This window comes from Phyllostomus hastatus, unplaced genomic scaffold, assembly GCF_019186645.2.
Source record: "Phyllostomus hastatus isolate PE091 unplaced genomic scaffold, TTU_PhHast_1.1 phas_contig_38, whole genome shotgun sequence".
Lineage (NCBI taxonomy): Eukaryota > Metazoa > Chordata > Mammalia > Chiroptera > Phyllostomidae > Phyllostomus > Phyllostomus hastatus.
In genome coordinates this window covers 10,301,122-10,324,223 of record NW_025333869.1, presented here as the reverse complement: position 1 = coordinate 10,324,223, position 23,102 = coordinate 10,301,122, and the positions used below count along the sequence as shown (strand labels likewise).

The window sequence follows — 23,102 nt, the reverse complement described above, 5'->3', positions numbered from 1 at the left end:
AATGGTGGAAAAGATGATTGTGGGTCTGGCCCCCAGGTACCCAGTTTGGAGGGTGGAGGTAGAGTCTGCCCAGGTGATGGTCCATTTGGTACTTGGGTTAGGTCTGTCCTTGAACAGAGAGAGAGCCCAGTGAGCTCCTTTAGCTGTCAACACTGTTTAAAGCCAAAAGCTGACTGTTGGGCCTGTTGCTGTGATATACTTGGAACTGCCAGTGGTGGAGGGGTGGTGTGTATCTGCCAGTGTGCCACAGTTCTAGGGGGAGGGTTGCAAGGACCCAGGGCCAGCAGATGTGCAGATCCACCCAGGACCTTCAGGTGCTTCCCTATCTGCTGAGGGCTGGCAGTATTGGCTTGAGGGCCATGAACATACTGACAGGCAGGTCCCTGCTTTCCTGGCTGGCCCTGCAGCCCTAGAGGATATAACTGTGCAGGGCTAAAGAGGTGAGAGGTTCTATCAAACTGAGAAGAAGCTCTGGGGAGCAGGGGTTCTGGCCCAGTCATCCACACACAGGTGGCAGCTTTGGCATTAGTACCTGTGAGTCCTCCTGCCCTTTACCCTGGGAACACTGGAGGGGGAGGGGGAGAGCTGAGTCCCTAAGATTAAAAGTGCCCATACCACTCATTTCCCCTGGGGTGACATCTGAAGTGACAACAGCCACTGCAGGTGGGGGGAGGAGGCATACTTAACAAATGACCCTACAATTCATCAGGGGTATTAGACTATCATTTTTTTCTTTGTAGTGTATTTGTGTGGTTTTGGGGCCCAGATAATGCTTGCCTCATAAAATGGGCATGGTGAGGGTGTCTCCTGCCTTGCGTGGCAGCTGTGTGGCCTCACGGTATGTGAGGCTGAGTAGGTCCTGCTGGTTAACTCTAGTAGACACAGCCCCACTTGCAGGCCATCATTGCTCTCATTCACTACTGCAGGGTTTGGGGGAACTCACCTTGGAGAGCAGGCAAGGTCAGCAGGGAAAAAGCATGGTCATGCCTGGCCTTGGTTATGTCCACTTCATTGATCTGAAGAGTGCCCACCGGGTTGGCAGTGGCACCCTCAGCAGTGTAGGAGATGAAGATGTACACCCCCATTTGCCAGCCCAGTAGGGTACGGAGCTTTTCCTGCCTGAGACACTGAAGGCTGGCTCCTTCTTGCTATGCACAAGGCAGCACATGTGGTACTGCAGAAGGGTCTGGAGGATCTCAAGCTGGGTCAGGGGCAGGCAAAAGCCACCAAAACTCCACTCCCAGGGGGTGCTGTAGCCATCCTTGGGCCACAGAGTCCCAAGGGACAGCAACCGCGTTCTCCAGCTCCACTATGGGCTCCCACCATAGCCCCATCTGCATGGTGGTGCTGGCCCCCTGTAGCACCTCTTCTACCTGGTGGTGATTGATGTTCTTCAAGGCTCAGGCTGTGGGTGCCCTCCTTAGTCACCCAAGAGATGACTATGCCCTCATATGCACCTTTAAAGCCAGTGATGCTGATGCCCACCTTTTCCCCCAACCCAGTTTGCCACATGATGGTGTCAGCTTTCCTTCATCAATGCCCACAAGCTCTATCAGTAGGTTATTGGCATTGACAGAGGGCACAGAGGCCACAGCCTCTTCCTTTTCCTCCTCCTAGATAGCCTGTATGGTTTCCTGCTGGCTCAGCCCTTCTGCCTCTGGGGGTTCTCAGGTTCACCCTGGGAGGCTATGCTGGTAGACAGGTATGAGTTCCTGCTCAGTTCTGACTTAGCCCTCAGCCTCTTCCTGGAGGGCAAAGGAGGCCCAGGGTCAGGCCTGCAGGAGGCTTTACTCCAACACTCTTCCACATCCCTTTTCTTCACCTTGAGCTTGCTGGAGGGGGTGGTGGCAAAATGGTCACTGCAGGTCCTGCTTCTTAGCAGCAGTGTCCTTGGCATCCTCAGCAACTTGATGACACTAATGGGGATGACACTAATGAGCTAGACCTTGCTCCAGCTCTCAGAAGGGCTGCTCTGCTGCCCTGGATCCTCCAGGCTAGAGGGGGCTGCTGAGGCAGCAGGTAGCAAGTGTGCACATTCTCACCTGTCTGGGCATTATCCTGGTCTGGAACTGGGGTTGGGTTCCAGTAATGTATTTCTATGTCCGTCTTTTTATTTTTTGACCTAGAAGAAGATTACACAGTTTATGATAATTTATTTAGATGTTTATCATGATATTAAAGATTTTTCTGTATATATCTAATGCTTCAATTAAAAGAAACAAATGCTATGTTTCAAACCTGTTATGAAAATCTCAGCACTGACTCATGGTTGCAGACAGGGTAAGCTGAGTAATCTATCCAAACCCAAATCAACTTCTATACACAAGTGCAGCCATTATACCAAAACTTTTAGAGTCACTATTTCACAGCACCAAAAGTCCCAAGATTGCTGTAGGATCCTCCTAACATTCACACTCACTGTACCTCATGGCCAGGACAACCCAAGGCAGCATGGCCTAGCACTTATTCTGAATCCTTAGGTACAGACAGGAAAATCTCCTAAGCACATGAAAAGCACATAACCCTTGGGACACTAAAAAAAAAAAACCCCACACATTGGATTTTATTGTCAACTTGTTTATCCACCTGTTACACTTTAAGTTTCTATGATTTTATCTACATTTATTAGCATATTGTATGCCTATGTACTGCCCTTTTCAGGAATCCTTATGCATACAGAAAATGAGAACTCAATAATATAGTGGTGGAGGTTATACTGGTAGCTTACCCCTTCCTCCATTTCCTCTTGTTCCTTAATAAGAAGATCCTAATTTTATTTTAGAACAGTGATATGATCATCTGAATTAAGTGCTAATACATAACTACGTTTACTAAGATCTATGTAGCACATGATCCCCAAAACAAGGAGCTGCTTACATGTTTGTGATATTCTGAAAAGAACTATCCAGTAGACTAGCAGATGAGGACATGCTGTTTAATACTCACATTACAGGAGTGTGCACTGAGGGGTGGCGGGTGGGTGCTAGAGAGACTGCAACTCCTCCAGCCTGAGGCTGGGTTATAAGGGGTCCCAGACAAAAGAGACATGTGTAACTCCTACCTGTGACTCTAAACTACATTACCTCAGTGTGTACATGCAGCTAGAAGCAGTCGCAAGACAAGAAGCCACTCCCAAAAGGAGACAAGGAGGGAGTTGCAATCCATTCCCCAAACAAAACACATTCCTTCTGGCCAGTGGCCATCTGACCAGCCCTCTTTCATGGGAAAGGGGAAGGGCCATGTCCATTGACTCCACAACCTATGGTTAATTTAGTCGTTTATGATGATATCAAGAGCAAATAATTAGTTTGCTTTTCCTTTCATAGAAACATGTCCAAATAGGAGTTGAATTTTGTTTTTACATAATGTACATTTGTAATGCACTCTATTTTATAAAGCAAGAGTAATAGAAGGAAGGAAATGAGGTTTGCAATCCACTAAATATAAGACGCACGTAACTGGAGAAGAGTTCATGGATGTTCAGATAGATAGAAATTCACCTGTATTCTGTCACATTAGATATGCAATCACTTGAGATTCTATAATTGTCACAATAATAAATATCTTTTAAATATTTAAAAAACTAAGCATAGAATTAAAAACAAAGTCAAAGAATCATAGATTATAAAAAATGTCCTGAATTTTTAAAGGATGGGCCATATAGGAATCTATTAAGACTACAAGAAACAAATATAAAAATTAAAATTAAACACTCATTTAATGAGTTACACCAGATTATAGATAGATAAAGAAAAAAGCATAGGAATGGAAGGTAGAGCTGACATATTTTCCCAGCTCAGATATACAAAGAAATGGAATATTCATATAAAGCAGTTAAAGAAGGTGAAACACAGAATTAGAAGGTCTGATACTCTAATTTTATTCTAAGGAGGGAATGGAGGAGATAAAACATTTGAGTTAATTATAGTAAAAAACTTTTTAGTTGATAAAAATGTATGATTTCTCAGCCTTAGAAGACAGGATGAAAACCATGGACTATCAATAAATTTAAAAATTCACCTATAGCCCTAACCAGCATGGCTCAGTTGGTTGGGAGTTCCTCCCACAAAGCAAAGCATTGCTGGTTTGATTCATAGTCAGGGCACATGTCTGGGCTGTGGGTTCCATCCCTGGTCGAAGCATGTGCAAGAGACAATCAGTCGATGTTTCTCTCTCACACAGATGTTTCTCTCCCTTTCTTTCTCCCTCCCTTCCCCTCTAAATAAATAAATAAATAAATCCACCTACAGATATACTGAGTTGCAATTCAAGAAAAACAAAAGGAAAGAGTAAAAACCTGAAGCATAGAATTATATAGTTTTTAAAATTTATTCAAGTAACTGTGAAAATAAAATGATTTTTCAGAGACAAACTGAGGTAATTAAAGAACTAAAGGAGAATCATATCAGAATGAAAGACTGAGGTTCAGAAGTGACAACAAATATTAGTAAATGTATGAGTAGGCAAAAATGAAATATTCCCCAAATAAAATGAAAAGAAAAAAACAAGTTAGAAGAAAAGTGTTAGGCAAAAGTCAAATGTACTGTATGATCATATTTGAAAGGTTCTTTTTTAAGAGCTGGAACAGGACAAAGAGAGTGTCCATGTGAGGTGGGGGGTGGATAATTGGTGGCCTAACACAAGGGAGTTAGAGCCCAAATTCAAGAAGATGGTGTCCAGATAAGAGAAGGGAACAGACCTGGTGGAGTCCCACAGCCAAGCACCTGTGAGGTGCTGGTGGGAGGCACTGTTCTATTATGGGAGAACAGTTCCATGCAGGTGGATTAAACAAGTAAAGCAAATATATTAAGAGTAATGGTAGCCAGTTTTCTCACTCATGGAGAGAACAGCTACAAATATTGAAAGGAAGAAAACTAGAATGAACCATGTGGACACCAAATGTGCAGTGGGCAGTTCTGCCTTCTGGAGCATTTTCCTTCTCCATTGTCTTTTAGGGAGACTCTTGACTGGAGGCTGCAGCAGTCTGTCCCTAGTTGGTCCCAGCACACCCTCCAGAACCACGTGTCACCAGGCCTGTGTGTTTTATCCATAGTGGCAGGTACAGGGTAAGAGAGGCGGCAATAGGCCAGGGAGAGGCTGTGAGAGTCTGAGCGGTTGCTCCTGAAGTTTCTTGTGCCTTCAGAATCTGTTTAGGCCTGATCTCATCTGTACCACATTCACCTGGTAATGGAGTGCTACTTGCACACCCAACTTTATTATGAGAGCCAGATGATACCTACTTTATGGTGGGCAGCTCAAGTTGTGTGATTGATTTCTAGAATCTTCAATTAGGTTATAGATCCCTGCATTGTTGTGGAGTATATCTCTCATGCTCTGGAATACATGTGTCTTAAGAAAGCCTCTGGTTATGTTTTTCCTGCTCAATCAGAAACTGTTATCAGTATACTGGACCATAGTATCTGTACATGTTTTGACGATCAAGGTCTCTATAAACTACACTATGACAAAAAGCTGAAGAACAGATGAAGCCTGAGAGAGGACACTGAGTTCGTACTGTTATACTTGTCATGTGAAAGCAAACTTCTGATGGTCCTTTCTAATTGATATAGAGGGGAAAAAGCATGAGCCAGATAAATAGCTGCATACTAAGTGCCAAAGTGGTTGAATTGTTCTATATCACATGTGGACAAGTGGCTGAATGGAGTCAACACCTGATTAAATTGATAATAATCCACAATCATTCTCCAAGATTTACCAATTTTCTTCACAGGCTAAACCAGTGAGTCAAGTAGGAATACAATAGGCAACCCATCCTTGTATCTTTGAGGTCTTAATGATGTCATAGATCTCTGAAATTAATCCCAGGATGAAGTAATGCTAGTTTATTATTTGGATAGAGAGAGAAAGTTCCAGGCTCCTGGGTTGGTTTACCATTTCTTTCATCTCATGTCTCCTTTCTTGCTTTTAATGTCAGTTATGCTGGAGTGTTTTTAAAACTAACTTAACTTCCTTAGAGAGGTTTGTGGAAAGAATTATTGCAAATCTGGAGATATTATTTTGTATTTAAACAGGATAATATGATATCATGGCTGAGAACAAAGTTTTAGGTTCAAAATTTGTTTCCCTGAGCTTTAAAAGTATATTTTCATCATGTCATAGTCTTCTATCCTGTGTTGCTGAAAAGTCTCATCTTTTTATTTTTATTTATTTATTTTGTTTAACAAAACCCTTTTTCCTCCTATGGATCATTCTAGAATTTTCCCTTTATTTTTGGTATTCTAAAATTTTGGTGACCTGTCTAGGTATAGAGTAGCACACAGAGGGTCCTTTCAATTTACATATCTGGGGATCTACATGTCATAGGAGACTAAAGTGGAAGAGGATTGATATGCTGCTTTCCCACTTCCCTGTTTCAGTGCTGAGTCTCTGGTGATGGTGGCATGCCTCCAGACTACAGCAGCTCACAGGGTGGCCTTCCTCCATGGTCCCCTGGTTCTGAAGACATGATTTCCCCCCCTGGTTCCTTTAGCTATAGGGTGATAACTGCTTCTGGTAGTCTCTGGGTGCTTCAGCATTTCTTGAGTTTTCCCTTAACCCTGTACATTACTTTCCCATTATCAATTCTTCATTTGACTATCTGGGGCCAAATTCTATTCCCTGCTTAGACTATAACTGATATGCTACCTTTTGTTTTCTTGGTTCTTCCTTCCTGGAAATTTTATTAATTGGATGATGGACCACTTACATTCATTATCTATATCTATTATTTTTGCTCCCAGGTTTTCCATCTTTTTGTGTGCTTGTTCTACATTATGAGGCATTTCCTTGTTCTCCCATCCCTTCTTGTAAAACAATGTTTTAATTTTAGCAATCATGTGTTTAATTTTCAAGGGTCCTTTTTTCTTTTTTGGTCTCTTATTTCCTAGCAATCAGCCGTGTTTTGTGGAATCAACAACTTTGTTAATCTCTCTAAGAATTAATAGAAGTTTTTGATCTCTTAAAGTTCTTTTCTATTCCCTGAGTTATTTCAGTTTCTTTCAAGGTCAATTATTTATTTATCTTGACTTCTCTCTTTTGTGCTGTAGATTTTCTAACCATATGAGATTCCTTGGTTCTCTGTTCATAAGAGTGGGAAACTAAGTGGATTTTCCTGGATATCTGATGAGGCTTTCCTGTGCTATTGGTCTTCCATAAAAAAAGCAGGACAGCTGTCTGGGAGCTCTCTATGTGAGACAAAATTGTCCGTATCCCTCAGGATGAGTAGATGGAGGATTTGGAACATTTCATAGAGGGCCGGTTTATGGGGCTGGGTCTCCAGGAATGAGCAGGAGTTTTCCAAGTGGAAAATGAGCTCAGAGTCCAGGCAGTGGAAACAACATAAACACAAGCCTGGATATGTGCAAGGCAATGGTATTCCCTATAGTTAAAGAGATTAAGTGGAGGAGAAGTCTGGGTATCCTAGAAGTACTTAAGGAGAGATAGAGACAGATTGATTTCAGAAGCTCACAATGGATGAATATATAGGGCCTATTAGGACTGGGTTAGACAAACTTAGGTGAGAGGTGTGGGTGCCATGAGGCTGGAGAGTTTCACATTGGAATTGATAGGGACTGCTCATTAGCAGGGAAGCGGGGGTAGGAGGTGAAGGTGGAAACTTAGGGAGGGGGACAAGCACACAGGAAGGGCCAAATATACCTGAGGTATTAGCACTCCCATTTGACTCCAAGGTGATTCAAGTAGAACATTCCCAAGGGGGTGGGAAGTGAAGTCCATCACTAAGCTATTGAGGGTCAACGTCTAGGTCAGACAAAACCCCACTTTTATGGTACAGGGAAACCCCTACTGAGCCCCTTTACCAGAGACTGCAGAATATAGCCTGGCTAGTTGGTAGGACTTTCCAGACTTTGGTCCTGGCCCCATTTCAGTGAGTGAGCAAGCACAGATCCCAGCTTCTGGTTTGTGGGCTTTGCTTTCCTGGGGAGCTCCTAGGCTCCAGTTGTGCTCTGCACAGCACTCTGCAGCCGCCAGGGGGTGCTGATTCTTTCCCCAGCAAACAGAAAGGGTCTGACAGCTAGTTCCTGTGGTGTTGCTTTAACTAGGAATGTCTGCTGTGAGCAGCTCCCTCCCTCTATTAGGAACACTAGGTTCTGGAGAAAGAGCCTGGACTTGGGTTCAAATATCAGCTCCACCACCTATAAATTGATTGACTGAGAAAAGTCCCTCCTTTGAGCCTCAGTTTTTTCACCTGTGAAATGAGATGATCATCCTTTACCAAGTGGGTGTGAGGATGGAATTAGGGTAGATTCTTCCACCTGACAGGGGAGGCCTTCACTACTTTCACTGCCCTCTCAGCTCCTCTACTGTGTTCTGACCCATGAGGGCTAGAGCTCAGGACTGTGCACCCTGGGCAGTGGTTCTCAAACATGTCCACATGACAGCTTGCCTCATAGGGCTCATCAGCAAGACCCCAGAAGCTGCAGGCAGCTCAGGTCCTACACAGATGCCCCATGAGGAGCAGGTGACAGTGTCAGTTTTTGCCTGTACAGAGAACAGGCGTCTATCATTGAGTAGTTTCTGTGCAGGAAATACTCTGCACTTTAGACTATAGGAAGCTATCATTACAATTAAAGCCTGCTAATGCATTTCTCCCTTCCTTTGTCAGACATTGTACTATGTGTGGACTCATGCTGGTCTCTGGGGGCCAGAGAAAAGAACTATACCTAGACATGGGGAGACAAGACTGCTTGTGCAAACATACAACCAGGCTACACCACTTGCCTCTGCTACAGAGCATGAAGGGCTGCGGGAACTTGTCACTGCTTAGGGGACATGACCTGGGATACGAAGAAAGAGGAGCAATATTTCAGGCAGTCAAGTCAGGGAGAGGAGTCGTTGTGAAAGAAGGAACAGCAAGTGCAACCCCAGGGGCCAGTGAGCAGAGACCTAGGCATGTGGCAGCCTGGATCTGAGTGTTTCTTAGCTGGGTGACTTTGGGGAAATTGCTCCATCTTTGAGTCTCATTTGGCTTCAACAGTAAAACAGGAAGAAAAATGCCCACCTCTTGGAGCTGTGGTGACGATCAAATAGGGTAATGTCTGTAGAGTCCACACATTCTATAAATGGCAGCTGCTCACAACCAGGGCCATTCCCATAGGCAGCACCATGAATGGTGCCTCTGGGGTTACTTGGTGTGTGTGGGGAATGCCTGGGAGGTCTGGGCTTTGTCCTGTGGAGAAAGAGAGGAGAGGGGAGAAGAAGAAGAAAGAAGGAAGAAAGAAGAAAGAAGAAAAGAATTAAAAAGGGAGGGAGGGGAAGAGAAAGAAGAAGGGAGGGAGAGGGAGACGAGGAGAGGGAGACGAAGACAGGGAGAGAGAAGAAGAAGAAAGAAGATGAAAAAGAAGGAGAAGGAGGAGAAGGGGAGGGGAGGGGAGAGGAGGGAGAAAGAGAAAACACTGTTCCTGGTTGCTGGCCTGCAGCTCCAGGAGGGCTGGCGGGCGTGGTTTCCTGGGCAAGCGCCTGGGTCCTGGGAAGCCTGAGCGTTCTCGTGGGCGGACGCAGGCTGCAGCAGCATAGGAGGTAGTCCGGCAGGCAGCAAGCAGCAGGCAGACGTCAGACAGTCAGGACTGCTCCACTCTTGACGCAGAAAGCTCCTGGACCATCCGCCAGAGTCGGTGAGCAGGGTTCACGCTGCGCACCCCGCGGGTCCCAGGGTCGGAGGGGCTTGGGCCAGGGTTCGAGGGGCCCACCAGGAAAGTCTCGCCCACTCTCTGCCTACAGGTGGCTGGGAAGGGGGCTCAGAGCCACACAACTGGGGCTGGCAGAAGCACCTTGTCCTTCGTGTGGTCTTGGGCTCCTGCAGCCTCAGTGTCCTCACCTGAACAGTGGGTGGCATGCCACCTTACCTGTGAGCTGCGAGTAGTGGAGGTAAGGGATGCATGGAAAGTGTCTGGGCACCTGGAGCATTATTAGGAGACAGGAGCTGTTCACTGACATTTCAGGAAACAAAGCAGACATCCCTCTCCATTCTTACCTCATGGGAGATTGATAGTGTTTTTATTATTTGTTAGTTTTCATCTGATGGATGGAGATGACAGGAAGCAGGCTGCAGGGGAGGCCTTCCCCAGGACTGCAGGTGTTCCCACCTTGTCTTGAGAGCCACCTGAGAACTAAATCCAAAGCTCACAGACATTCCATTTATACTGGTTTTGGCAATGGCAATGTGGCTTTGAGATGTATCTGCTTTCCTGGTCCTCAGTACCGCTGGTCTGGGAGGGACATGGCTGTATGTGTCATCTTGCAGCCCTATTTGTAGCATGGGGCTTGGTACATGTCCCCTGAGAGGATGAGTGAAAGAACCAGGGGGACTTTCTGGAGTTTTCTCCATGCGGTAACTCCACTCTGATCATCCTGCACTTGACCAGTTTAGAACCACTGGTGTGGGTCCCCACACCAAGGTGTTGACCCGACTTTGGCTGATGGTCATCCACAGCCTTGGGTTTTCATCCCATTTACTGCTCTGACAAAGCACAGTGTGTCTGCCACAATTTCAGGCACCCGTGGATGTTTTTGACTTAGATACTGGACCTTACATTTGGCTCTGGTATATTTCATTTTCTCATGTTCTGTCCAAATGCCTCATTTTACCAGATGACTCTTGTGCCAGAAAACTTTCTACCTATGAGGTTTGTTAATTAGAATAACCGTACTGTGAACTGTGGGCAGAATCCATGCCTTGATCTTGTAGTGGTTAAAAGGGACTTATTTTTATAAGCCAGATCAAATGCAAGGTAAGTGACCTTTACATCAGCTGACAAATAAATTTTACTGATCTCTGGTTAATTTTGCCCCTACTCTGTGACAACAGTTTCTAACTTAGCACTTGATCATGAAGAACAGATATATGTTCAATAATAGACATGACCATTATATGAGACTTAAAGTATATCTGTAATAGGGTATTCCTTTGTGAAAAGTGTTTATCAAAATGGGTCCTCAGGACCATGTGCATCAGAATCACATGGGCCACTTGTTAAAATACTGGTTCTTGAGCCCCATCCCAGACTCACTTAAATGTACCCCTCTGGTAAGGGGCTCTGGAATCTGAACTTTCAATATGCTCCCGGAGTGATTCTGATATTCCCTGAAGAACTCAAGTTCCTTGAGAACTGCTTGTGGGATTAATGATGCCTAGGGGACTAATGACAAAGGTGAGTCACAGTGATGTGTGTAATGATATGGTAGCTCTCCATCTCCAAACATCCGTCACTGGCATTGTCACTTGTAGGTTCTGGAGTCCAAATTTAGACTTGGCAGAGGATCCCTTGTGTTGAGGAGGCACCAGAGAAAAAGGGACAGGCTATGCCAGGGCATGGAGATGTGGACCTGGCTGGTGCATTTGGGAACTGAAAACTGTTTCAGGCAACTTGAGCATAGGTGTGGAAGGAATCCCTATGGAGAGTAATGGGCATCCCATAAACTTGAACAGGCATGTGTGTATACATGGTAGGCAGGAAGAAAGAGTCAGTGTGTTGATGACTCAGTTTTTGCATACCAGGCAGTCTTCAACTTTGCTATGTGTCATCTGAAAAACAAGTCTGGTAGGGTAAGTAGTGGCTGAGGCCAGGATGATGCTGTGTGTCAGCCCTGAGATTCTGGTTTTATCCTTAAGGACATGGTATGCTATGGAAGGACCTGAACATATGGTGGCATTAATGTTTTCTTTATTTGGATAAAATGTGACAAGGGAATTCTACTCATGTGCCCTGAGTAATTCTCTCCCTAAACTTTGCATACAACAGTCCAACTTTTTTTTTTTTATCATCAAAACTGCCCCAAGGCCTGAGGTCAGGGGGAATTTTTGGAACAAGTTTTGTCATCAGACAGATCTGGTTTGAATTTGGGCCCCACAACTTATTAGCTGTGTGACTATAGGGAAGTTGCTTTACGTCTCTGAGTCTCAGGTACACTGAATACCAGCCTTTGGGTCAAAGCAACCGTGAACATCTCTACCTGCACCCTACTCCTCCCTGGATTTCATGAAGGGGCCCAATCCCTGAGTACCATTTGTCTCTTTGCTTTGCAGGTGTCATCACTGAATCTTCTGAAACCTCACATGCACCATGAATATCTCTCACTTTCTGTCCATGCTGCTCCCAGGATCCCCACAGGTTCAAAACAGGAGTAAATCAAAGGGCATCCTGTACAACTTCTCTGACCACTGCCAGAATTCTGTAGATCTGATGGTCTTCATTGTCACCTCCTACAGCATTGAGACCATTGTGGGCATCCTAGGCAACCTCTGCCTGATATGTGTGACCATTAGGCAGAAGGAGAAGGCCAATGTAACCAACTTGCTCATAGCCAACCTGGCCTTCTCTGACTTCCTTATGTGCCTCATCTGCCAGCCACTCACGGTCATCTATACCATCATGGACTACTGGGTCTTTGGCAAGGTCCTTTGCAAGATGTCAGCCTTCATCCAATGTATGTCGGTGACGGTCTCCATCCTCTCGCTTGTCCTTGTGGCCCTAGAGAGGCATCAGCTTATCATCAACCCAACAGGCTGGAAGCCCAGTGTCTCCCAGGCCTACCTGGGGATTGTAGTCATCTGGCTCATTGCCTGCTTCCTCTCCTTGCCTTTTCTGGCCAACAGCGTCCTGGAGAATGTTTTTCACAAGAACCATTCCAAGGCTCTGGAATTTCTGGCAGATAAGGTGGTCTGTACTGAGTCTTGGCCACTGGACCACCACCGCATCATCTATACCACCTTCCTGCTGCTCTTCCAGTACTGCATCCCGCTGGCCTTCATCCTGGTCTGCTATGTCCGCATCTACCAGCGCCTGAGGCAACGGAAGCAGTTGTTCCACAAGGGCACCTACAGTTCACAGGCTTGGCAGGTGAAGCAGATCAACGGGATCCTTTTGGCAATGGTGGCTGCCTTCGCCCTGCTCTGGCTGCCCCTGCATGTGTTCAACAGCCTAGAGGACTGGTATCATGAAGCCATCCCCATTTGTCATGGCAACCTCATCTTCTTGGTGTGCCACCTGCTTGCCATGGCCTCCGCTTGTGTCAATCCCTTCATCTATGGCTTTCTTAACACTAACTTCAAGAAGGAGGTCAAGGTCCTGGTGCTGAGTTGCCAGCAGAGCACTCCTGTGGAGGAGTCTGAGCATCTGCCTCTGTCTACAGTACACACAGAAGTCTCCAAAGGGTCTCTGAGGCTCAGTGTCAGGTCCAACCTCATGTAGCCAAGTCCAGAGCTTCTCCCTCTCATGTTCATTGCCAGGGTCCTTCTTTTAGCTAAGTGGGCACTCTGTAAGCTGAGGGTGGTAATTCATTATTACTGGCTTTCTGGGGCTCAGATAGGTTGGCGAAGCCCATTTTTGCCTCTATTTGCATTGTGAAGCTTGACATTCAGATGGTTCAGCTATATATTCCTGGGGGACTTTTGAATCTGGATTCTTTAGGTTACAGATTAAGCAGATGTCAGAGCCAAAGATGGACTGCAAGTAGCATGCAGGGTTCATTCTGGTAACTCAGCAACAGATGCCTGTCCTAGGAACCCCGGAGTTTCACATCTGCTAATGAGACTGCAAGGTCCCTGTGGGGTGAGGGAAGAAGAATGTGGAGTCTGAGCTCTGGACCTTGGTCAGCCCCTAAAATCTGTGAGAGATAATCTTTGTCGATGGCCCTTTTAAGTTGTAAAGAATTCTATGGAGGCAAGACAGTGTGGTTACTATTACCTGATTAACATACCCAATGGCAGACAGAAGATCTTGGCAGTCTTGGGTCATCACACTCCTCTACAGTAAGCAAATCAACCCTTAGCAGCAGGAAGTTCAGGACTCACATTCTACTCCATCCTTTTTCTCTTTCACTATTTCTGCCATCTTGTAAGGAAATAAACCTTTAAGTATCTCCCCTTGAAAAGATTGTCAGGATCTTGAATATGACATTTGTCATAAAGCTGTGTCCCCCATACCTTGGATAGGCCTTGGCACAAGGAGAGAGCTCCAGAAAGCTTTGCCATGGTAGGGTGATGGAAAAGGTGTCTGCTTAGCCAAGGACAGGTGCCCCGTGTCATGCTCCAGGATGGCAAGAGCTGAGGCTGCTGCAGCCACACTCTATCATTTGCCATCCCTTGCCTCCCAGGATCTCTCTTAACAAGGCAGCTGGCCAGGGACTCTGTGACCTTCCTTAGTGTTGACCCATTGCTGAGGCCTATAGTACTCAAGGCCATGACTCCAGCACCCTTCATTTCACACTCTGACCACTGAGCTGACTTGCTCTAGGTGATGTGTCATGATTCTTTCAAAGCCTTCTCACATCTTTGGGTTTCTCAGTGGCCTTCAGTAGTGGAAGGAGCAGGGAGTTCTTGGAGTCTGGCTTAATGGAGCACTGGCTGAAAGGAATAGGGAGTCCTTCTTCCTCCAGCCAGCCAGGGAAAATGGAGAAAAGGCTATGATAAGTACGGGTATCTCACCATAGAGGTCATGGAGCCGTCTTCTGGATGCTGAGCCAGATCCAAGGTTTCATCTGTGTATGGACCAGACAGCTTGTCCTTGCAGAGAAGGAAATGTCAAGATTGATCATGGACCACTTTGGGTGGGATGTCCAGACCTGGCCTATAGGCTGAGGCCCACCTACTCTCCAGCAGAGTGAACAGTGGATGGACATATTATGGCCTCCTAGGGCAGGGTATTTAGGTGCCTAGAATCCTCAAAGGCCTCTCTGTAAGGCTCCTAGGGCTGGCTCTACACAGGGGATCTCGCAAAGGATGAGGCAGCAGGTGATTGAACAGCCATATCTGACTGTCTTTCTGGTCTGGCCCCTAACCAAAAGACTGTATAGCCCACACTCAAGACAAGTGTACTTTGAATCATTAGCTCCCTTCCTGGAGCTGTTTGCTTTGTCCCAGGTTTTGGTCACATCTCCCATTTTGTTCCTTTGTTCAACTTTATCCTGTTTTTAAGGATAGACTGCTGAGCCACTTTCTTGAACACAGCTTGTACTTGTCCTTTGGTGCCATCTGCTGCTGGCTGCTCCAGGTAACCAGCTGCCAGCAAAGGCCTTGGGGACCCATCCTAGGAAAATGTCATTGACCAAGCTCCCCAAGAAATTGAGGCCTCAGGCACCTCCACATCATATGAAATTCCCTGGAGTTTACTTCACATCACTCTTCTCAGTGGTATCAGGCAGGATGCTTGAGGATATGAATGCATTAGGGTGCCAGCATGCTTGAGGACTTGGGGACCAAGCTATGCATCTGGAGAAAGTGCTGGACTTTATGAATTGGGTTACTGGTTGAAGGACTCATTGGCTGTCTTCTGTGCTCTCCTCGCCTTGCTTTAGCTAACATGGCCTTCCTGGGTGGCTGTCTCCTGCTCCTGGTTCCTAATGACCCTTGGAATTGCCTGGTTACCTAGCACCCAGGGAACTCACTGGGTGTCTTAGCATCAACTAGAGCTTGTTAGACATGCAGAATCTCTTTTCCCTACCCCAGACCCACAGCCTTAGCATCAACTAGAGCTTGTTAGACATGCAGAATCTCTCCCCCCCCCACCCCGCCCAGACCTTTGAATCAGAATCTGCATTTTATCAGGATCTCCAAGTTAGCAATGCACACATTTACATTGGAGAAGCTCTGCTTTTAAAAAACAGATTGTTCTGGAGCCTGGAACCACTTGATGAGCACCCAAAGACACCCACTGTGGTTTCTGGGGTAGAACTTTAAGAATCCTAGTTCTGGAGGTATGACTTTAAAATGGTATTGCCAAAAAGGTGAATTCAGTTTTGGTTGTTTGTCTCTTTTCGGGCCATATGTGGATATATTTCTTCTGAAGTCTTTTCATCCCTTTAATGGATATATGGCAAATGAACAGTTTGCATAGTTATATTCTTATGAACATGCCCCTCTGTATATGTTCTATTTCACTTATAACTGTATCATCAAGGTTTTTTGTCCTGCTGCACATTATTTTTGACAGCTGATTAAGAGTTTAGAAAAGGCTGTAGTGAAAGCTGGTTCCTCTGAATAGAATCTCTCTAAGCTCCCAGAGGGGACTTTGCTAGCCCAACTAAGGACTTGTTCCTGATGGTAATGAGAGGAGTCCATCTTCAGAAGAGCACCATGGCTGGAAGTGGAGACTCACACCCACAAAAAGTGCTTGGGAACTCTCAGCAGGTGCAAAGCCTTATCAAATTCTGATAGTTTGAGCTTGAATTTTGTTGAACTCTAGCCCTTCCTTTTTCAAGAAAAGACTTTGACTTGTTTTATTCATTATAAAACTAATCATATTCATTCATGAACATATGTAAAATATACAAAAGTAAAATGAAATAGGAAATTATGTTCCATCACACAAAGATAATCATTATTTACATTCTATAGAGTAATTTCTTTAGTTTTTATATATCTAGTATTACATTTTATTATTTTTTACCATGGATGAGATCATACTGTGAGTGTATGCATAGTTATATATAATATTTAAAGATTATTTTATATCTTTTTTTTGTTTAACCTTGTAAGAATTTTATTCATTCATTTAATAAATGTCAGACACATAGTAGGTACTTAAGAGAGAGTGGTAGATAAAATAAACATTGTCTTTGTCTTCATGGAGCTAATAGTTCAGTGACTAGATACATCTTGTGTCCTTAATCATCATATATTGTGGCATATTTAGATGTTCCTATGCCTATTATATATTTCTGTTATGAGCTTCTATGCAGAGAACTTCTGTATTTGGAATCATTTCCTGAGGAAGTACGTAGTGGAACTAATGGGTCAAAGGGCATGGAAATTTTTCAAGGCTCTTCATGTGTGCTGCTAAACATTTCCAAAGAGGCTGAAATAGTTTTCACTCCCTGATTAGAGCTGGTTTCACATACCCTGACCACTGCTGAGGAATTACCTTTGATGAGAAAACCTCCATTGTTCACTGGGTCACATCCCTGCTCATGTACTAATGAAAGTCACTCCTGTATCATCAGTTTTCTGGGCTCTTTTTTACATAAAACTCTTCCAAAGGCTTGTCTAGTCTTGAAATCTCTGCTTCTCTTCCTTCCAAGCTCTTTTGTACTCACCTGTTCATCCAAATAGCTCTTGTCAAGGTCTCCAGTGACCATGTTGCCAGATCTCATTGTCAATTCTCAGTCTTGTCTGAGACCAACTAGCAGCATCTGTCAGTTAGTCAATCTCTTTTCCTCTAAACTCTTTCTGCTTGTGGCTTTTTCAGGACACGGCACTCATCATTCTCCCCTGCCATCTTCTCAGTCTCCTTTCCTGGACACTTGTCTCCCTCTCCTTGAAGCATTGGCAAGTCCCCCAGGAACTTGCCAAACAGCGAAGTCCCATTAGCTCTCATTCCCTAGGTGGGCTTACCCAACCTCCTGGCTTTAACACAATTGAAGGATTAACTGCCTAATGCTCCCAAATGTGAATCTGCAGCCTGAACTTTGCCGTGCTCTCCAGATTTGTACATCCAGCCCCTGCTTTGTGTTTACTGGACATCCAGTTGACATCTCAAACTTGACAATTTCAAAAGCAGACTCCTGATTTGCCTCTCAACCTCTTCTTTCTCCCCTCTTTCATTAAATGTCTCTCTTTTCATCTGCTGGGGCCACAGTCTTTGGGATCAACCTTCTGCTCACAACCCACATCCAATTCATCAGTGAGTTCTGTAAACTCCACCTTCAAACTGTGTTCAGAATGACTACTTCTCACATCTCCTGGCTCTGCCACTTGGTCCAAACCATCTCATTTCTACAAGGATTATTGCAGTGACCTCTTCTCTGTTGTCTCAGTCAGAGGAACCCTTTGAACTCTAAGTCAGATCCTCCCACGCCTTTGGTTAAAACCTATCATTGGCTTTCTGACACACAGAGCAAAATTCATATCCACAGCTGGGGTTGTCTTCCTTTCTCTGACCTCACTTCCTACCATCCTTTCCCTTGCCCACCCCCTTCAGCAGTACTGCTGTCTCTGCTGTCTTTCTAACACTCTAAGACTGTTCCTACCTCATCCCTTTGTACTTCCCACTCTGGCTGCTTGCAGTGCTACCCCTACTATCAATATGTTTATTCCCTTGCTCTCTTCACCTTAAGTGAGCCTTTATCAGATGATTACTTCCTCAATCATGCTATAATAATAGACCACCCTTCCCTGTCCCATTCTGCATTTACTTTATGCCATAGGACTTAGCACATTCCTGCTCTCACACACTAACTTACCTTCCTGTTGAGTGTCTAACTCCCTTATTAAAAGGTAAACTGAATGAAGGCAGGGATCCTATGTCTTATGTTCACTGTTTAGCTCTCAAAATAGATCTTGCATATCTATAGAATGAATGCATTTAACTTTTATGATTGATCATTGAGGAATAATATTTCAACTTCTTGTTTGTGGAGTGTTGGCATTTTGGTTTTGTAGAATTTGGGTCCCTGGCTTCACAGCTGTTGTTTGCTGACTGTGTGACTCTGAGAGCTCCCTTTGCATCTTGGTTTCTAATTCCTCACTTGTAGTAATACTTGCTGCACTGTATTTAGAATCTCAAACTCTGTGCCAGACACTTTACGAACACTGCCTCCTTTCAACCCTGAGATATGTCAGATGAAGACATGAGGCTTAGAAAGATGGAAAACTACCCAAGTTTTCAAAAACAGCAAGAGTTGAAACCACATCTGATGGATTTTAAAGTCTAGGACTTGGACTGTTTATAGCATGGAAGAAGGTTGACCAGATAACCTCTGAGCTGTCTTCCAGCTTTTAGCTAGAGCATTTGAACTTTATGGGCAATGAGGCAATGGAGGGTTTTAAGCAGGGGAATGGGATAGTTAAGTTGCATTTAGAGAGATAGTATAGCTGAATTGGCTTGGGTTTCCCTAGAAGCCAAAGCTGAGGTAGAGACTTATGGGATTTTCCTTTATTAGAGAATGCAATCTGCAGGAGACCATTCTGTGTGGCATGGGCCCAGCTCCCAGTGGAAAGCAAGGTCCGATGCACAGGACCCATGCCCATGGATAGGTTCTCTCATGGGGAATCAGGCATGCATTGTACCTAGACTGCTATGAGACTTGCTTTTGCTAAAACTTCCTCACCCTGATTTGAGGCAGAAAACACTTACTGCAAAGTAACTTCCTAAAATCCATGCTAAACCTTCCAATGACGAGTGTAACCAGTTCAACCACTTTTCCCCTTTGCACTTGCAAATATCCTTCTTCTGTGATGTGATTAGCAGCATCATCTCCTTTGTTTTCTGTAAAGGTAACCACCTAAAGAGAACCTGTGTGTAGTAAATGAGGACCATCATGTAATGTGCCCAGAAAAGAAAGAAAGGCCTGTCATGGCAGAGGCTGCAGCTTTTGCTCCCCTTGAGAGAAAAGCTATGCTCACTCTTTTCCTCCACAGGACTTGGTAGTCCGTGGAATGTCTCATGTCTCATCCACAATGTGGCAGACCCCATGAGCTGGGGTCCATATCAGCTGGTGCCCACATGCAGGGACTCAGGGCTACGAGCCATCATTGTTGACAACACACTAACTTGGTTAGAGTATGTGCGCAGCAGCCCAAGTAAGGGCGGATGACCCCGAGTGCTTTTCAGGAAGGTCATAGGGTGTGTTGGATTTCAGAGGAAAAGGTTTTTCTTCCTAGGTTGTACTCTCTCTTGCGACCGCTTTGCAACTGTATGTTCTTTAGTAAGCAGGAGCCTTGCCCTCTCTCCCAAGCTTTTGCCACAACCTCACAGGCACGGGTTGAGCAGTTAAGAGCTGCAAGGGTGCTCAACGCAACACTGTAAAATCACCCACAAGGTGATCCCCTCGGCACAACCCCCAACTAGGTCTAGGCTTGGGAGAAAGAGCAAAGATTTCCCCTTTAATCAGCTTTAAAAACATCAACTAGTTACAGGACAATTTACAAGCATCTCAGCAAATTCTTTCTTTTAAGCTGCCTCTTGCAGTCCCTTTAGTTTTGCCATTTCCCTCCGTCTGCCTACATAAGGATTTAAAGGTACAGGTGGAGAGAAGGCAAAATTGAGACTGGTTTTGTAATCTCAGTGCTTGTAGTGGGAGGAATTTCAGAAAAAGTTTCTTTTAACTTGAGGAACAACAACAAAGGCAGCCCAGAGCAATCAGAAGGAAGGAAATAACCAAGATCAGAGCAGAATTAAATGACATAGACACTAAAAGCACAATTCTAAGGATTAATGAATCCAAGAGCTGATTCTTTGAAAAGATAAACAAAATCGACAAGCCTTTAAGCAGACTCATCAAGAAAAAAAGAGAGGAGACCCAAATAAACACAATCAGAAATGAAAGAGGAGAGATTACAACAGATACCACAGAAATACAAAGGATTGTAAGAAATTACTACAAAGAGCTGTATGCCAAGAAATTTGAAAACCTAGGTGAAATGGACAACTTTCTAGAAAAATATAATCTTCAAAAACTCAATGAAAAAGAAGCAGAAAGCCTGAACAGACCAATAATAACAAAAGAAATTGAAGCAGTAATCAAAAAATTCCCAACACACAAAAGCCCGGGACCAGATGGTTTCACAGGAGAATTCTACAGAGTATTTAAGGAAGAGCTAACCCCTATCCTTCACAGACTATTCCAAAAAATCCAAAAAGATGGGAGTCTCCCAAACTCTTTTTATGAGGCCAACATCATCCTAATTCCAAAACCAAATAAAGACACAACAAAGAAAGAAATCTTCAGGCCAATATCACTGATGAACATTGACGCTAAAATCCTCAACAAAATACTGGCAAACTGCATCCAACAATACATTAAAAAGATCATACACCATGACCAAGTGGGATTCATTCCAGGGATGCAAGGATGGTTCAATATTCACAAGTCAGTAAATGTAATACATCACATAAACAAAAGCAAAGACAAAAACCACATGATCATATCAATTGATGCAGAAAAAGCATTTGATAAGGTACAGCACCCATTCATGATAAAAACACTTGGCAGAGTGGGAATAGAGGGAGCATTCCTCAACATAATAAAGGCCATATATGAGAGACCTTCAGCCAACATCACACTCAATGGCCAAAAATTAAAATCTTTTCCACTAAGATCAGGAACAAGACAAGGCTGTCCACTTTCACCACTTCTATTCAATATAGTACTGGAAGTTTTAGCCACAGCAATCAGACAAGAAAAAGAAATAAAATGCATCCAAATCAGAAAGGAGGAAACAAAACTGTCACTGTTTGCAGATGACATGATAGTATGCATAGAAAATCCTATAGACTCTACCAAAAAACTGCTTGACCTAATAAATGAATTTGGCAAAACAGCGGGATACAAAATCAATATCCAGAAATCAAAGGCATTTCTGTACACCAACAATGAAACAGCAGAAACAGAGATCAAGGAAAAAAATCCCATTTGAAATAGCAAAAAGAAAAAATAAAATATCTAGGAATAAACCTAACCAAAGAGGTAAAAGACCTGTATTCAGAAAACTGCACAACACTGAAGAAAGAAATCAAGGAAGACACAAACAAATGGAAACATATACTGTGTTCATGGATTGGAAGAATTAATATCATCAAAATGTCCATACTACCCAAAGCAATTTACACATTCAATGCAACTCCTATTAAAGTACCAATGGCATATTTCACAGACATAGAACAAACAATTCAAAAATTTATATGGAATTATAAACGACCCCGAATAGCTGCTGCAATTTTTGAGAAAGAAGAGTAAAGTAGGAGGGATCACAATACCCGACACTAAACTATACTACAAGGCCACTGTAATCAAAACAGCCTGGTACTGGCATAAAAAACAGGCACATAGACCAATGGAACAGAACAGAGAGCCCAGAAATAAACCCAAGTCTCTATGGTCAATTAATATTTGACAAAGGAGGCAGCAACATAAAATGGAGTAAAAATAGCCTCTTCAATAGCCTCTTCAACAAATGGTGTTCGGAGAACTGGACAGCCACGTGCAAAAAAAATGAAACTTGAGCACCAACTTACACCATACACAAAAATAAATTCAAGGTGGATAAAAGACTTAAATATAAAACATGACACCATTAAAGTCCTAGAGGAGAACGTAGGTAGGAAAATCTCAGATATTTCACGAAGAAACTTTTTTACTGACGTGTCCCCTAGAGCAAGGGACATAAAGGAAAGAATAAACACATGGGACCTCATCAAAATGAAAAGCTTCTGCACAGCTAAAGAAAACAGTATCAAAATTAAAAGAGAACCAACTGTATGGGAAAACATATTTGCCAATGATACCTCAGACAAGGGTTTAATCTCCAAAATATATAAAGAACTTACAAGGCTGCACTCTAAGAAGACAAGGAATTCAATTAAAAAGTGGGCAAAGGACTTGAACAGACACTTCTCCAAGGAGGACATACAGAAAATCCAAAGACACATGAAACTATGTTCAATATCGCTAGCTATCAGAGAGATGCAAATTAAAACCACAATGAGATACCACTTCACACCAGACAGAATGGCCATCATAAACAAAGCAACAAACAATAAGTGTTGGAGAGGCTGTGGAGAAAAGGGGACCCTAGTGCACTGCTGTTGGGAATGCAGACTGGTACAACCACTATGGAAAGCAGTATGGAACTTCCTCAGAAAACTAAAAATGGATCTGCCTTTTGAACCAGCAATTCCACTGCTGGGACTCTATCCTAAGAATACTAAAACACCAATTCAAAAGAACCTATGCATCCCAATGTTCATAGCAGCACAATTTACAATAGCTAGATGCTGGAAGCAACCAAGATGCCCATCAGTAAATGAATGGATCAAAAAACTATGGTCCATTTACACAATGGAATTCCATACAGCAGAAAGAAAGAAGGAGCTCCTACCCTTTGCAACAGCGTGGATGGAGCTGGAAAACATTATGCTTAGCGAAACAAGCCAGTCAGTGAAAGACAAATACCATATGATCTCACCTTTAACAGGAACCTAAATAACAAAACAAACAAACAAGCAAAATATAACCAAAGACGCTGAAATAGAGGCCAGGCAGAGAGTGCCCACAGAAGAGAGTAGAGGGAATTTAAGGGGACAGTGGGAAGGGTTCACAGGAACAAACTTAAAGGACACATGGTCATAAACTAAGGGGAGGGTGGTAAT

General features: G+C 43.9%; 1 protein-coding gene across 1 annotated transcript; it reads left to right on the top strand.

Annotated features, from left to right (window-relative positions):
- Positions 1 to 9,518: 9,518 nt before the first annotated feature.
- On the top strand, positions 9,519 to 13,208 carry NPY4R2 (neuropeptide Y receptor Y4-2). The gene is made up of 2 exons (XM_045842355.1): positions 9,519 to 9,632; positions 12,044 to 13,208. The coding sequence occupies exon 2, from the start codon at positions 12,081 to 12,083 to the stop codon at positions 13,206 to 13,208; it is 1,128 nt and encodes a 375-aa protein (XP_045698311.1). The 5' UTR covers positions 9,519 to 9,632; positions 12,044 to 12,080.
- Positions 13,209 to 23,102: the final 9,894 nt, after the last annotated feature.